The sequence below is a fragment of the Lutra lutra genome, chromosome 11 (genome assembly GCF_902655055.1).
Source record: "Lutra lutra chromosome 11, mLutLut1.2, whole genome shotgun sequence".
Classification (NCBI taxonomy): domain Eukaryota; kingdom Metazoa; phylum Chordata; class Mammalia; order Carnivora; family Mustelidae; genus Lutra; species Lutra lutra.
The window spans coordinates 72,017,635-72,031,838 of NC_062288.1; the positions used below are offsets into that span (position 1 = coordinate 72,017,635).

Sequence of the window (14,204 nt, forward strand, 5' to 3'; positions counted from 1 at the left end):
TGTGGCATTTATAAGGAATGGAAAATGGAAAAGAATGAGAGAAGAATGTGGATAGATGAGAACACTGCTGTATCATAAAATGTCTTAATAAATAGTTAATTTGATCTTATGTACACAATAGAGAGAGGTTGCAGGTTCTTAAACAGTGGGGTGAGTTTCTAAACCACTTAAAATATTAGCCCCATTCTTTCTTCCTATTACTTTCAAACTTTCCTATTAATGAAATCTTTTTTTCTGGTGTCACTTATTCCCAGCACTGGAACCACCTTACCATTTCCTCTCAATTCCTTATGTGGCTTCCCTTTGGTCATTACATACACGTGTCCTGTTGTATCTTGGTTTCTGCTACTAATGAAGAAATGATTTAACTGTCTTCTGCCATATAGAAACATCTAAGGAGGAACTTCAGTCTGTAATTTCCTTTATATTTCCCCTCTGTACAGTATAATGAATACTCATTAATATCAATATAAGTATAGTTTTAGCTGGTTGAACAGAATACTTCTTAGTTGAATATTTATGAGGATGTTTTATCCTGTACATATAATTTAAGTCTGTCTTAAAATTACAACAAAGAGCAAATATTCTCCAGCATAACTCAATACACCAGAAAGCATCTTTCTCTTTCATTTTTTTCTTCTTGAAAATGACATTTTCTCATGCCTATGATGGAAATACAAAGCATTAGAGCTCTGGCACTGCAGAAAATGCTTGAGACCTTCCAGGCATAACAAATAATAGCACCACTGAGAAGAACACAGGTTCTTTCTGCATCAGGGAACTGAGTGGCATCATATCTAAAAGCACTGATGCAATAATTGTCCAGAATTCCCAATGCACTGTGGGTATATGAAGGCCACGTAAACATGGGAACATTTGTTTCCTTGAATTATGTATTCTAGGATGCATGAGTATTTCCCCACATTATCTACCAAATTCTTTATTAGTAGCTAAAAAGTTACTACCATGATAAAAAATATTCTCTTTTCTAGTTCATGCTTTTAAAAGTCAACATGCCACCAGATTCAAAATATATTTAAAAAGGGTGTTTTATGGTAACTAAATAGTTTTGTTGCTGCAAATCAGAAATTGTAAATAAAAAATGCACCATTAATTATAGCCATTTAAATCTAAGCATAGGGTGTGATTAAAAATAATAGGAAACACTTTTGTACTGGGTGGAATTTTAAAAACCAATGTCTTCACTCATGTGAAGCATAACAAAACAACTGCAGAAAGAAAACCAGATTTGTGTTCATTTTACAAGCCTTTAAGACTAAAACCTCAGCCAAACCAGATTCAATAAGATTTATTAAGCACCCAGTACAACTACTTGCACACAGTAGGTGTTTCTTAAATATCTATTCAAAGATGGATCATTCTATAATTACAACTGTGGTGGTACTATAATATCTTCCTAAATTTTATCTCTCATATATTTGCTACAGGAACTTGAAATACGTTTGGTGCCCTCTAAAAGAAATCCATGAATTATTTATAATTAAGACTAGAACATAAAAAGGAATAACAGGGCACAAATATCTATAATTTGATCATTTGAAACGGAAGCAGAGCATCAAGTCTGTCTGATTAAAATTAAAAGTGCTATTATGAACTTAGCACATGAATAAAGCAAGAGCCCTGTGAAAGAGTACTTTGATATGCTACAGAGATTCTCTACTGCCGATGTCAACAAGCTCAGTTCAGGCTGGGTCTACAACTGCTTAGGTAAGATCCTAGTTCATTGAAATATTGTATATAGGAAGTGGATCTCTGTGGGCCGCAGTCATCCATGGGCCACGGTCATCCGTGGGGAAGCTGTGTTTGTTAGAAATAACCATGTCAGAAAAAGAAAGAAAGAAAGAAAGAAATAACCATGTCATTAATGTCCTTAGGGCATCAGTGACCCAGATGGACAAACCATAGATTTTTCCAAGCTGGAGGAATTTTAGAGATCAACCCCTTCATTATACAGTTGAGGGAACTAAGAGGTCAAGTGCATTGACAGCAGCCTGTAGCTGGTCAGCAGCTTAGCTCCTGACACTCAGGCTGGCACCCTTTTTCATGCTACACAAGATAATTAAATAAAAACTGTGTTTACTGAGATCACAAACAGCACCAAACTGGAGTGGGGGGGATGACAGCAGCTGTCACTTTAGTAGATGAAATCACTTTGGTACAATTACTGGTAAAGTAAGAGGTCAAATAAAAAGAGTGAAGCTCAGTTGGGAGGAACATAGCAGGGGTTCAAGGGGCCAAGCAAAAGTTAAAAAAAAAAAAAAAGCAACAGTGAAGGATGGCCAGGTGTGTAGACAACTGACACTGAGTCAATAGTTAGAGAAATGTGAGGACCACAGGTATGCCTGAATACCAGGCAAACAGAATTTACGAGGTAGTCCTGCCATCATAGAGTTATGAATGCAGAGGCTACGGAAGCCGCCGGAGGGATTTCCAGAGTAGGGAAGTAAATGTCGGTAGTGGGAAAATGGCTAGGAACGGCAGTCCTGAAAGGTGGATCTTTAAAGGGAGACTTGACCACTGGGCACACCAAGGGAGATTCCAGGAAAGGCTTTTACCCAGCCTCTGGTAACCATCCACTTAAAATCTCCACGTAATGTAGACTGGGACAAAACCAATTTAGGACTGAAGAATATGAGCCAGATCTAGGAGAAATTCTCCACTCAGCATGAGTTGTGTCACCCACTTTGAAAAAATGTGAGTGATGTAATTTGAGCCATGTCCTTCTAAAAAGTCATTTGAAAGATGAGATGGGTTCTCTTATTTCCGCAGTAACATGATCCTCTGTGAAAGCAATCAGCTATTGTTCTTCGCTTCCTTTAGATTTTCCGTGGGAAAATGGGGGGAAGAGGAAGGTGAACCTGTGGGCTGAAGCTGCAGCTGTTTCTGCTGTCCCTTCGGCTCTCATTAGTCAGTGTCTAACTTTCCCAATGATTGTGTGAAAATCAACAGTAGCAGCAGCAGCAACAATAGCCAACATTTATTGAACGCTCACTCGGGCCTGGGTACTATGCTGATGCATTACATCATCCATGTTTGCCTATTACTAACCTGTGTCAGTTACTTAACTTCTCTGGGCTTCAGTTTCTTCTTTTGTAAAGTATGGATAATAATGGCATCTACTCATTGTGATAACCAAATGAATTAATATATGAAAAGCATTTAGAATAACCTTTGGTGCATAATAAACACTTAATAATATCATTATTTAATCTATTTTTTAAAAGATTTTATCTTTAAATAATCTCTTTACCCAACGTGGGGCTTGAACTCACAATCCCGAGATCAAGAGTTGCTTGCTCCACCGACTGAGCCAGCCAGGCACCCCTACCCTATTTTATCCATTTTTATTATATTATCTCATTTAATCTTCAAGCAACTCTTTAAAAGTAATGATTGCCACTACTTACCACCCCCACCCCTGCCATGACAGATAAGCAAATTGAGAGTCAAAGAGTTTAATTAACTTGTTCAAAAGCATAAAGCTAGTAAAAGACAGAAGAAAGACTTAAACTTTCAAGTCTTGTGCTTTTTAACCTCTCTACCACGTTGGCCCTCCCCTTACAGGAACCAAAGCTCCAGCCACACAACATTAAACTTCTCTGAACACATCATGAGCTTTAGAATCTCTGCCTTTTGCTCATTTTACTATTTCCTCTGTCTGAAATGGCTTTGCCAACTTTGTCAGGCAGAGGAAATTAAAATGATCCTTCAAGACTGAGTTTAGTTGCCACCTTTTCTGTCTCACCTTCCTTCTGCCATCTTCACAGAGTTAATTGCATTTCTGTGCTTTTTTAATGCTAATCTCTCACAGCACTTATCACATTGTCTCATAATTTGTTTGTATCTCTGCTGCTAGATGGTGAACTATGAGAGAGCCAGTAAAATGTAAAATTTATTTAAGATGCCAGACTCTCTCCTAAGGCCTTCACAAGGACGCACTCGCTGAATCCTCTCAATAACCCCAGGATGTTTGTGCCATCATCTCCTTTTTTTGATGAAGCATAGAAAAGTTAAGTAACTTGTCCAAGATCATACATACAGTAAGCACACAATAAGCAACTGCTGAATTGCATTATGTCTAAAGAAAATGCTTACTAAAAACGACCCAAATTCCTTTTTTTCCCTGGAGAAAATGAATTGTCTCAATTCAACATCCCCCCACCCCCAATGGAGGAGAAACAAACACTTCCTTCATCTACTCAGATTTTTGCTTTCTTAAAACTTTGAAAAGAAACAACTAATTAACTTTAAACTCGTTGAAGCTTGACTGTCAATTCAGCTTTAAAGTTTTTTTACTATTATAATAACTTTTTCCAAGTATTATAGTAATTTTCTTCCTCATCCCATGATCTTGAATACCCACGTTAGTTAAACATTATTTTAAAACCCCATAAACCAAGATGTATATTACAATATCAATTTTAACATTTGTGTCAAGAATCTATTATTTTTCTAAACACACAGAGGGAGGAAAAAAAAAAAAAAGAACTGCTTTCTGCCTCCAAGCCAAGCTTGAAAACCTGTCTCTTTCTGAGGATGATGTTGCCCAGTGGCACCAAAAGGAACTAGGGGCTGGTTGTGAATGTCAAGTGTGAGTAATTCTGAGCCCCACACCACGTGTGGCTTTTTTGAGGCCTTTTTCTACAATCACTCAGAGATAAACACATTCTCTTTGCTCTCTTCCGGAGCTTTTATAGGATTCCAGCCCTTGTATTAACAGCCTGATCTGGTGGGAGGAAAACTGACTTTAAAAAGCCTTTTAATCCAAAGGGTTTGAACAACTAATGGACATCATCCCTTTGGCAAAAGGAGATGATATAAAAGCTCCTTTTCCATTTTAAAAACCAGGTTTTATCTATATAATCCTTTTATAAAGTTAAAGCCTCTTGGTCTTAATATATTTTTTGGGACCTGTTACATTGCAGTATAAGGCAGTTAGCCAAAAAAAAAAAAAAAAAAAAAAGAAAAAGAAAAAGAAAAAAAAAAAAAAGAAATCGTCCCTCCGTTCCTTGAGTTCTCTTTAACTTTAACTTATTTGACTAATGGCAAAAAAAAAAAAAAAAAAAAAAAAAATCCAGTCATCTACAAATGGTATCTTCATTTTCACCACTATTTAGACTAATTATGAGCTTGTGCCTCAAAAATGAAACAATTCTATCATTTTAATATGGTGTAAAAAAGAGTTTCTGAGGGAATTGGGGAAATCACAGAACACTAGCATGCCCAGATTTGAGAACAACAGTAAAAAAAAAGTCAACAATAAGCAATTATCCTAGTAGACCCTGCAATCTCCTTTCACCCCCAAAACATTTAGAAGAGAATATTCACGAACATGAAAATGATGTATTTTTTACATAGAAGAACAAACTGACAAGGTTTTGGAATTGTAAAGAACCCATAATTCTGGCAACCCTCTACCTCAATTAATGGGTTTAACCAGTATTTGAAACATTAATATATATCGTCTTATTTTCTTTCTTTCCTTTTTAATATGGAATCAGTATAAACTGGTATTTGTTTGTTTAGATAACAATGTGGAGTAAAATAAAGAATGGAACAAAATAAATTTATCTAATGGTGAATACAGAGAAGTGAAGTTTGGGTTCTGTTTACAAACTGTCCTATAGGAATCCCCATTGCAACTCAACTCACTATTACATGGAGGATCTTTAACTGTATTTGCAATAGAAATAAAATTTGGAGGCCAAACAAACTTTTCAGATTATGGGCTTACGGAGTTTTATGGTGTCTACCACAAGGGGCATTAAAAATTTGCAGTGGGGGCACCTAGGTGGCTCAGTGGGTTAAAGCCTCTGCCTTCAGCTCAGGTCATGTTCCCAGGGTCCTGGGATCGAGCCCCGCATCTGGCTCTCTGCTCAGCGGGGAGCCTGCTTCCTCCTCTCTCTCTCTCTCTGCCTGACTCTCTGCCTACTGTGATCTCTGTCAAATAAATAAATAAAATATTAAAAAAAAAAAAAACTTTGCAGTGGCATGCTTTAACAGTAAAAGATATGAACACTGTTTCGCAGGTTATTCCCATCTTTGCTTGAGCACATGGGAGGGCCCCAGGAGTTGGCTTCTCAGTTCCTTCTTTGATGACACTTTACCCATTCTCCTGCTACCTTGTAGAAACGTATGAGTATGTAAGAAAAGACATCTCCAAGTTTCTTGAAGGAACTGAAATATTGCTCACGTGGAAGTAGAAAGTCGAGGGATAACTTTAACAGTCAGATTTTGCTGTTATTTTTTGTATAGCATTAACAACATGGGAACTTCTGTTCCCAAATGTAATGTGGTGATTCATCTAAATGAAGTGTGAGCAGAACTGGAGGCTCCCTCTGAATTGAGGCAGTATGACATATAAAAGATCCTGAGGAGTACTGGGAAAAGATATAAGGTAAGGCACCGAAGGAAAAATGGAAAACAGTCCATTTATGGCCATTAATACCAAGTCCATCTTAGAAATGTTTACTATCACAACATTTGTAACTTGTTGTTACTATGTATTTAATTGATTGAATTGTCATTCCCACTAGACTAAAAAATCTTCATGAGAGAATGTTCTGTCTTGTTTTCCACTGTGTTCTCAGCACTAGGCCCAGGACCCAATACATATTTTTTGAATGGATAAATAAATTAATAAGCAATTCAGGTAGCAGTCACAGAGGTAGAAGTAAATGAAACATATCCACCTGTTAGCAATGACAAGTCAGCTAACCTCTGAAAAATGCTGGTATATATACATTTTTTAATGTTGCTATTGAAATCCAACCAGCTAACACTTGAAGAAGATGATTCAGTCAATAGGCTGTCCTACAAATAATCTTTTTCTAATGACTATGGTTAATTTTGTTATTTAAAGGGGGCCTCTGTGGGAAACTAGGCAAATTACTCACCGTCTTTTACCTTAGTTATTATCTGCATAGGATTCCACAGTCACAGACTGAATGCCTAGCTCCAGCCAGACATCTCATAAATAAATCCACTCTGCACCAAAGGAACCAGATGAGGCAGGATAGACACATCCAGGCAAACATATCATCATTATTAAGGGAAACAATTTAAGGACTGCTCAGCTCAGATGTAATTAGTCCAGGAGGGACACATTATTACTGATAATGGATCTTTCTCACTGGGAAGTTGGACTCGCCAGTGGGAATATTTTCAGGGGTTGAAAATTAATAACATTTTCAAGTTGAATTAGTTACCAACTGTTTTTAAATATTGAATATTGGAATGGGTGCCAAAATAGATAATGTCATTCGGTCATTAAGACACGGGAGCAGACTTTTACATGATTGCCACCATTACTCATTGATTTATAAATGACATCGATTAACTAGGGATGTATCTCACCCAGTGCTTGCCCCTTGACCTGAAATGCCAAGTTAGTCAAAAGTAGTCTTAAACAAAATTTATGACAGTTCTGCCTTATTCACTGGTCACTTACCAAGCTGTTGGAATCTGTTATTCCAAATAGCTAGGGAGAGTCAGGCAATCTCATTTTGCTCTTTCTCTTGACTCCTTATGCCCCTACCTTTAATCTATGCCTCAGTTTTCTTGTCTGTGTTATGGAGACTAGTGTTGATAATAGCTGATCTGGCAGCAAGACAATTGCTGAATGTTCACTGATTGCTGGTGATAACTGAAGCTCTAAGCCAAGTTCTCTGTAATCATTGTAATTATGCCTCTACTATAACTTTTTTTTGAGTTGGAAACCATGTTATCAGAATACCTTTTGATAACATTTTTTATTGCATTTTGGAGAATGATTTTAGTAGCAACAAGGGGCCTTTATTGCTAGATTCAACTCCTATTGTACATTAAACTTTGTCTCAGATCCAGTCAACTTTGGTATAAAGTAAAATGAGGTTAAACACAGTGCTCACTAAATCATGGCTTGAGCTGTCCTTATATGAGCAAAACTGAATAGTTGCATATATCATTGGGACATTCCAGTGATTTATTTTTCCTTATTTATATTTATATTGATAGTCTCTTTACAGAAGTACTGTAGCAATAAAGAATTTTGTTCCATTAGATTCCCAATCTTATTTTTCAAGTACCAAACAAAACAAAACAAAACAAAACAAAACAAACAAAAAACAAATGAAAACAATGGAAAACAAAAACAATAACTTTTCTGGTTTTGTCATAATGTTATTGTAAACCATTCTTCCTCGATGTTATATATTTAGAATCCAAAATTTCTTCAGTGCTCCAAATTAAAATGTGATATTTATATTAAAATTCTGAACCAATTAACTAAGCAGGTATGTATCTCTAAACATTACTGGTTTGTAAAAATAAATGGAGGGATAACTATGATAAGCTACCAAATAATGCTTTTGTAGATAATATTATTTGTCAGTTTATCATCTTTAAGTTCCCTATCACTTGTGCATTTCCAGTATCAAAATACAGTAGCTACAAAAAAATCAAAAAGCAAAACCATAATAAAGCTAGTTTTCCTAGTTTGTGCTTGCCTCCCAGATCAAAAGAAATTGTTAATTGCCAAAAAGGTAAAATTTGTTCCAAGAAAAGTAACAGGCTACACGGGTTAAATTTTGGCAAATGCAACTTTATATTGAAATTCACACATCTGTATCTTAAAGAATGAGACTCACAGACTCTAATGTATTTCTAAAATACCAGAAATCATATGATAAGCTTTCACAAGGTATAACTGAAATAATTTAAACGACCAATACACTGAATGTGCAGAAAGTATAAACAAGACTGTGCCGTCGGTAGAATAAATGCTTCTCAAATTGTGCAGGATGTCTTACTAAGGCTGTGGTCTCCCCTTGACAGCTGATTTAAAATATAAACATACATCAACTGCCTTCTTCTTAGAACACACTAGAATGGGTAGCACACCTCAGAAGAAAATCTCATTATCCCAGTGATGTGCACCTTAAATTTCAAACCATGTGAGGAAAAAGGAAAAAGAGTATTAAATGATCGTCCATGCACTTCCAGATGCATGACCATGACCAGTTACTAATTCGATTTCCCTTGACTATTTGCTCCAATGCTAAATAAGATGAAAGATACTAGATAACCCTTTAAGGCAACATGTGTTTATTCTGCATTATTAGAACTGCTCAGTTGTGATCATTTGGTACCATTAATGTTGCCTCCTAGACCAATATCTAGCATTTGTAAAATATAAATGAATTGGAAAAACTTTATACCAAATCAACAAAAACCACATAATACACTTCAATGCTAGCAATTTCACTAGTAGGTAAGGAAAGTGGTATTTAGAAATAGTAATGTATTAATACAAAAAAAAAAAAAAAGAGTAAACTCTAATTGAAACCGATATACTGCTTTGGAATGCTCTCCCAAACTTACAAGGCAAATTTTTAAAAGTGTGATAATCCAATAATTCATGGCACGTCTTTAGTGGCTTACAGTACTTTAAGTCCCCAAATATTTTAGTTTTTGCAAAACAATAATAGTATGAAATGTTTTAAAGTCTTCAAACTTCTAAAATTAGTTTTTATCAACACATTTACCTCATGTCAACTTAATTTATTAAGATGTCCAATGCTAATTGTTTTTTTGATGTTTTTTCTTTTTTCATAAGTAGTGATATACACAGCATTTAGCACTGATACTTAGCACCTGCTACTTTCATTATCTAGTTTCAACCACAGAAAGAAACTTAGGGCAGTGGTTCAGTCCTTTCTTAATTACAAACCTTCGCCGGCAGTCAGCAGGATCACTCTGAGATTTAAAATAGGATTATAGGTGAACTATTGCAAATACTGCAGAATGTTGCCCAAATCCTTATAACCGCTGATCCCATTCTTGATTTTCTTCTCAAGATATGGCTACAAGCCACGATTGCTTAGCAGAGAAGGTTAGTGTTTCACAAGGCTAAAGATTTCCAGATGCTCCTTCATATAACACAGTAAGGTTCCCTTGGTAACCTGGATTTTCTGCAGTAAAGGAGGGTTGTGCTGAAACAGCGCCTCAGCTCCCTGTTGGAGAAAATGCAGACAAAAGGATTGATTCCTGCTTGGGCAAAACTCATCCAGACAGCGGCTGTTAGAAATCCCCCTGGTACTACAGGCCCTCTTGCAAAAACTCTCCAATAACAGGCCACCAGGTATGGGCCCCACAAGGTTAGGAAGAGAAAAGTCATTATATAGAACATTCTGCTGATTCTTTTCTCCATTTTGAACTCATCTAGGACCAAGAGCCTTCTTCTGCCCGTGGTGTTTGCATTTTGCCGGATGCCCAGCAAGGTGGGTGGTGTGGGACCCCTTCCAAATCCTGCTAGCCAATTGGCGGCTGCCTGGCCACTGGCTCCAGGGCCATGAAAAGTCCAGTTCTGGCTTACTGCTGCTACAAACTGGACTGGCTTCATTTTCCTTCGGTCGTGGACAAAAAATATCAGCTTGAGGTAGACAAGCTGTGTGGCTAGGAGGATGAGAGCAAGGAGCAGCATAAATCCTAAGGAATCATTAGCCCTGAAGGAGCGGTGTTGGAAGGTACATTGATCTTCCTCCCTAATGAATGAGTAAGTACCCACATCTAAAACTGGGGGGAATGCCATGGCCACAGACAGAGTCCACACCATGCAGATCACAGCCAGACACGTCCAAAAGGTCAGCCTCTTTGTATAGAAGCGGTGATGAGCGATAGCTAAGTATCTGGTAACGCTGATGCAGAAGAGCATGAAAGCAGTGTGGAAACAGGACAAAACCCCCAGAAAGGCAATCACTTTGCAAGTCAGAGTCCCATAAGTCCAGGTAGAGCCATTTTTGACCGAGTTGAATACGAATGGGAAACAAATTGCAGATCTGAGGATATCTGAACAGCAAAGATCCAACAGGAAGTAGTAAGGTGCTCTATGCAAGGTCTTATCTTTCACTAGCAAAATGGAGATCAGAAGGTTGCCCACCACGCTGACTCCTATTATGAAACCCAAGGAAGTCAGTTTCAGAAAGGCTGTTAGAGGAGAGAGATTTTGCAAAATGTTGTCAGCTGCATGGCTATAGTTCGCCATAGATGGATGGAGGATAAAGATACAGCCTCAGTCAAGTCTCATGATCTAGATATAAGAACAAGGAAAAGATAGATCCATACATTTTACTGAAAATGTAATCCACAAAGAGAACTGATGTGATCTGCAGTCATGCTTCCTCTTTTCTTCCATTTGATTTGCCATCAGAATATCTGGAAAAAAAATGAGCTATCAGTTCTTAAGTTAACAAGTAATGATGTCAGGCAGTGCTAACATAAAGCTGTTCATTTACAGGGAAGCAAATAAAGTTTTAATTTTGAGTAATAATATTTGCTTTAGTAAGTATTTTTGTTTGGGATTTCAGAAAATTGGCTTGTTTAGTTTTCTGAACTAGATGAATTGTAAAATGCCCTTATATTGGAGAACATAAATTTGATTGGGTAGTTTTAGGACAGAAGGAATAAAATGTTCCACAGTCATAAAATATGCCAGTCCAGGAATTAATCATTAATGTTACAATGGAATCCACAAGATTGCTGGTAGGTGACAGAGATGAGCCTGCCTACATTATCTGAGTTCTGTTAGTATCTGTCAGTGTTTTACAGGCAGCTTTCCTGCTGATATGGATCCAAAGAGCCCTTGCAAATTATGTCTTTTAACTTAAGTGGCACTATTCATGCTGCATATTGCAAGAAGAGTATTTGTTGATTCATCTTAAAGCACAATTTCAACATTAGACTCCGAAATTAATAGGAAGTTATCCCGCATTTGATGTGATTTAATCTTTTGTCTTTCCCTCCCCACCCCACCCCCCATTTTTGGTAAATCTTTTCCCTTTTAAACCCACATGATTATTAAAAACGGTTAATGTAAATATTGGCCAGGGAAACACACCCAGAGGAATAATGCACTTCAATTTGTAGACCTTGGCTGCCTGGATTCAAATGAATTTAACATGAACATGTATTTCTCGGGCAATTAAGCCTTTCCTATTTACACTGATAATCTTTGTTGCAAATCGCAAGTGGCTTCATTTTAAAACAAAATGCACATTGTCTCCTGGGTGCCTGAGAGCCACACCAGGAAAATCGGCTTCCTCTGTTATTCCCACCAAGCATGTTTCCTTTGCCACTTCTCACTAGCCCGGAATATACTGATGAAAGCCCAGGCAAAACTGCGTTCGACGATTTTAATTTCCCCACCAGTACATCCCTGGGTAAATACCGATCACATCATGCAACATTACGAAACCTGAAATCCGCCACCCCTGGATTTATAATGTGGGGTAGAGGAGGGGGAGGGGGAGAGAGACATGCATTACATACGCGAAGATGGGGAGAGAGATTGCTTCTGTGCTGCAAGGGAACTGTTCCCGGTGATTCGCAGTCTGATATTCCTCAGTCTTGCAACGCTTTCCAGAAATGGAGCTCTCAATAAGCCCTACTGAAGATGCATTGTCTGAATGTACTTCCATTATGCAGTTTATTGTCAAAAAAACAAAAAACAAAAAACCTCAGGGAGGGCTCGGTGCCGGTGAACCTGCAGTTTCATCAACACTGTGCGCCCCCCTCCCCCCAAACTTAACCGAGAGTATATCCTCCTACCTGTTGGTGTTGGATATCCCGACAGACTATAGCTTCTTCTTTCTATAAATTGCTGATTTTTTTTTGCCTTAGTGCCTTGACTGAGCATCCAGGCAAGGCTCGGCGGCGCCTGCGCGCTGGAGCCTCCTTGAGCTCCAGCCGCGTCCTCCCCTGTCGCAGCGGCACCGTCTCCCCCAGTAACGCAGGGGCCGCGGCGGCGGCGGCGGCGGCGGCGGCGGCAGCGGCGGCGACGACGAGGGCGGCGGCGAGGGCTGCTTCAGCCTCTGTGGAGCCAACAGGAGCCTCGACCTGTTTCCAAAGCTGGCAGGGTTTATTGACTCTGCTATCCTGTTGAACTGGCAAAATTAGGCTTTTGTCCCTTTCTGGCTGCTACTGAACTTTTCCCTCCCCAGAGCTGAAGTGGGGGCTTGGAAAGGCTTTTTCAGGACCTCAGGCCCATCCTCTTCCCTTAGGGCAACGCCAGGAGAAGCCACAGTGTTGGGGGCGCTCGCCCCCTCTTCAGCTTCCCCGAACCCTAGTCTTCCCCGAACATTTCCTATCTTTCTCTTTTAAGGGGGTCCAATGCATTGGAAGCTTCTTTTAGATTTCCTTTTTAGTGATTTCCCCAGCTGACCTTTGCATTTGCAGGTTAGCCCGGGCGTGGGGGGAGGGGGAGGAAAAAGAAAGAAAGAAAAAGAAATTATATATATATATATATACATATATATATGTATATATATATATGTTTTTTTTTTTTTTTTTTTAAAGTGCCGTCAAGAAAAACCTTGTCAATGGGGAAGAAGGGAAAGCAGGTTAGGGCAGCCCTGTCTTTGTTAGTCATCTTCTATTATCAAATGTACGCAAATATATGTTAAGTAGGGAGAAGCTAAGTTCGGAGGACAACTGCAAAATGATTTACATCCATTTTACCTTAACGACTATGACTATAGAATCAGGCTTAGAAAAATTTTAAATGACTGTTCCTCGCATTCCACCCCACCGAGCAACAGCCTTTCTCTTTCCTTCTTGTAAGTACGGCTGCTGACCGATACATTGGTAATGTCAAAGCAGTTGTGTGTGTGAGTTTCCTTTCCCTCCCCCTCTGTTTTCACGGAAGAAAAATACTAGGAATATAACGAATTCATAAAACTTACACCCATCCAAAAGGTCCGATGATATCACAAGACACCACATAGCCTGACAACTGGGTGCTTAGGGATGCCTCTGGAATCATGCATTTCCTTATTTTACCATTTCCGAAGAGTTTTGTTTATGGGGTGGTATAAGATTTTAAAAAACTCCCCATCTCCAAAAAACGAGCAGACATGCTTTCATTAACTCCCAATGTAAAACGTCTGCTTCTCCTCCTGCATGCTTATTGCTTTATAATAATCTGTTAATGAAACAGAAAAAATAAAGATCTTCTCTACAGTAATAATTTGATCTCCAGACAGCAGTAAAATACCTCATTGCTGGGTGGTGAGATTGTGACATTCGGGCGAACTCAAGCCAATCAGCATACAGATAATATGGGTTAATTTACATATTGTATTTCTATTGGACACACTGAGGTAAAGCTTTGTCTGTTTAAAGCTTAAAAATGAATACTTCCCTGTCAT

The 14,204-nt window shown here is 38.3% G+C and overlaps 1 protein-coding gene across 5 annotated transcripts; it reads right to left on the reverse strand.

Annotated features, from left to right (window-relative positions):
• Nucleotides 1-7,715: 7,715 nt before the first annotated feature.
• GPR85 (G protein-coupled receptor 85) lies at nucleotides 7,716-13,233 on the reverse strand. Of its 5 annotated transcripts, XR_007121670.1 has the most exons (4): nucleotides 12,607-13,233; nucleotides 12,328-12,445; nucleotides 11,125-11,214; nucleotides 7,716-10,013 (listed from the first exon to the last, which is right to left on the reverse strand). XR_007121670.1 is itself a non-coding variant. In XM_047695993.1 (3 exons), the coding sequence occupies exon 3, from the start codon at nucleotides 11,042-11,044 to the stop codon at nucleotides 9,932-9,934; it is 1,113 nt and encodes a 370-aa protein (XP_047551949.1). In that variant the 5' UTR covers nucleotides 11,045-11,214; nucleotides 12,328-12,442; nucleotides 12,607-13,233; the 3' UTR covers nucleotides 7,716-9,931. The 5 variants fall into 5 exon arrangements, 4 of the variants coding, with proteins under 4 accessions (XP_047551949.1, XP_047551948.1, XP_047551950.1 ...); XM_047695993.1 differs by having other exon boundaries at nucleotides 7,716-11,214; nucleotides 12,328-12,442; XM_047695992.1 differs by having other exon boundaries at nucleotides 7,716-11,214.
• Between the last annotated feature and the right edge of the window lie 971 nt (nucleotides 13,234-14,204).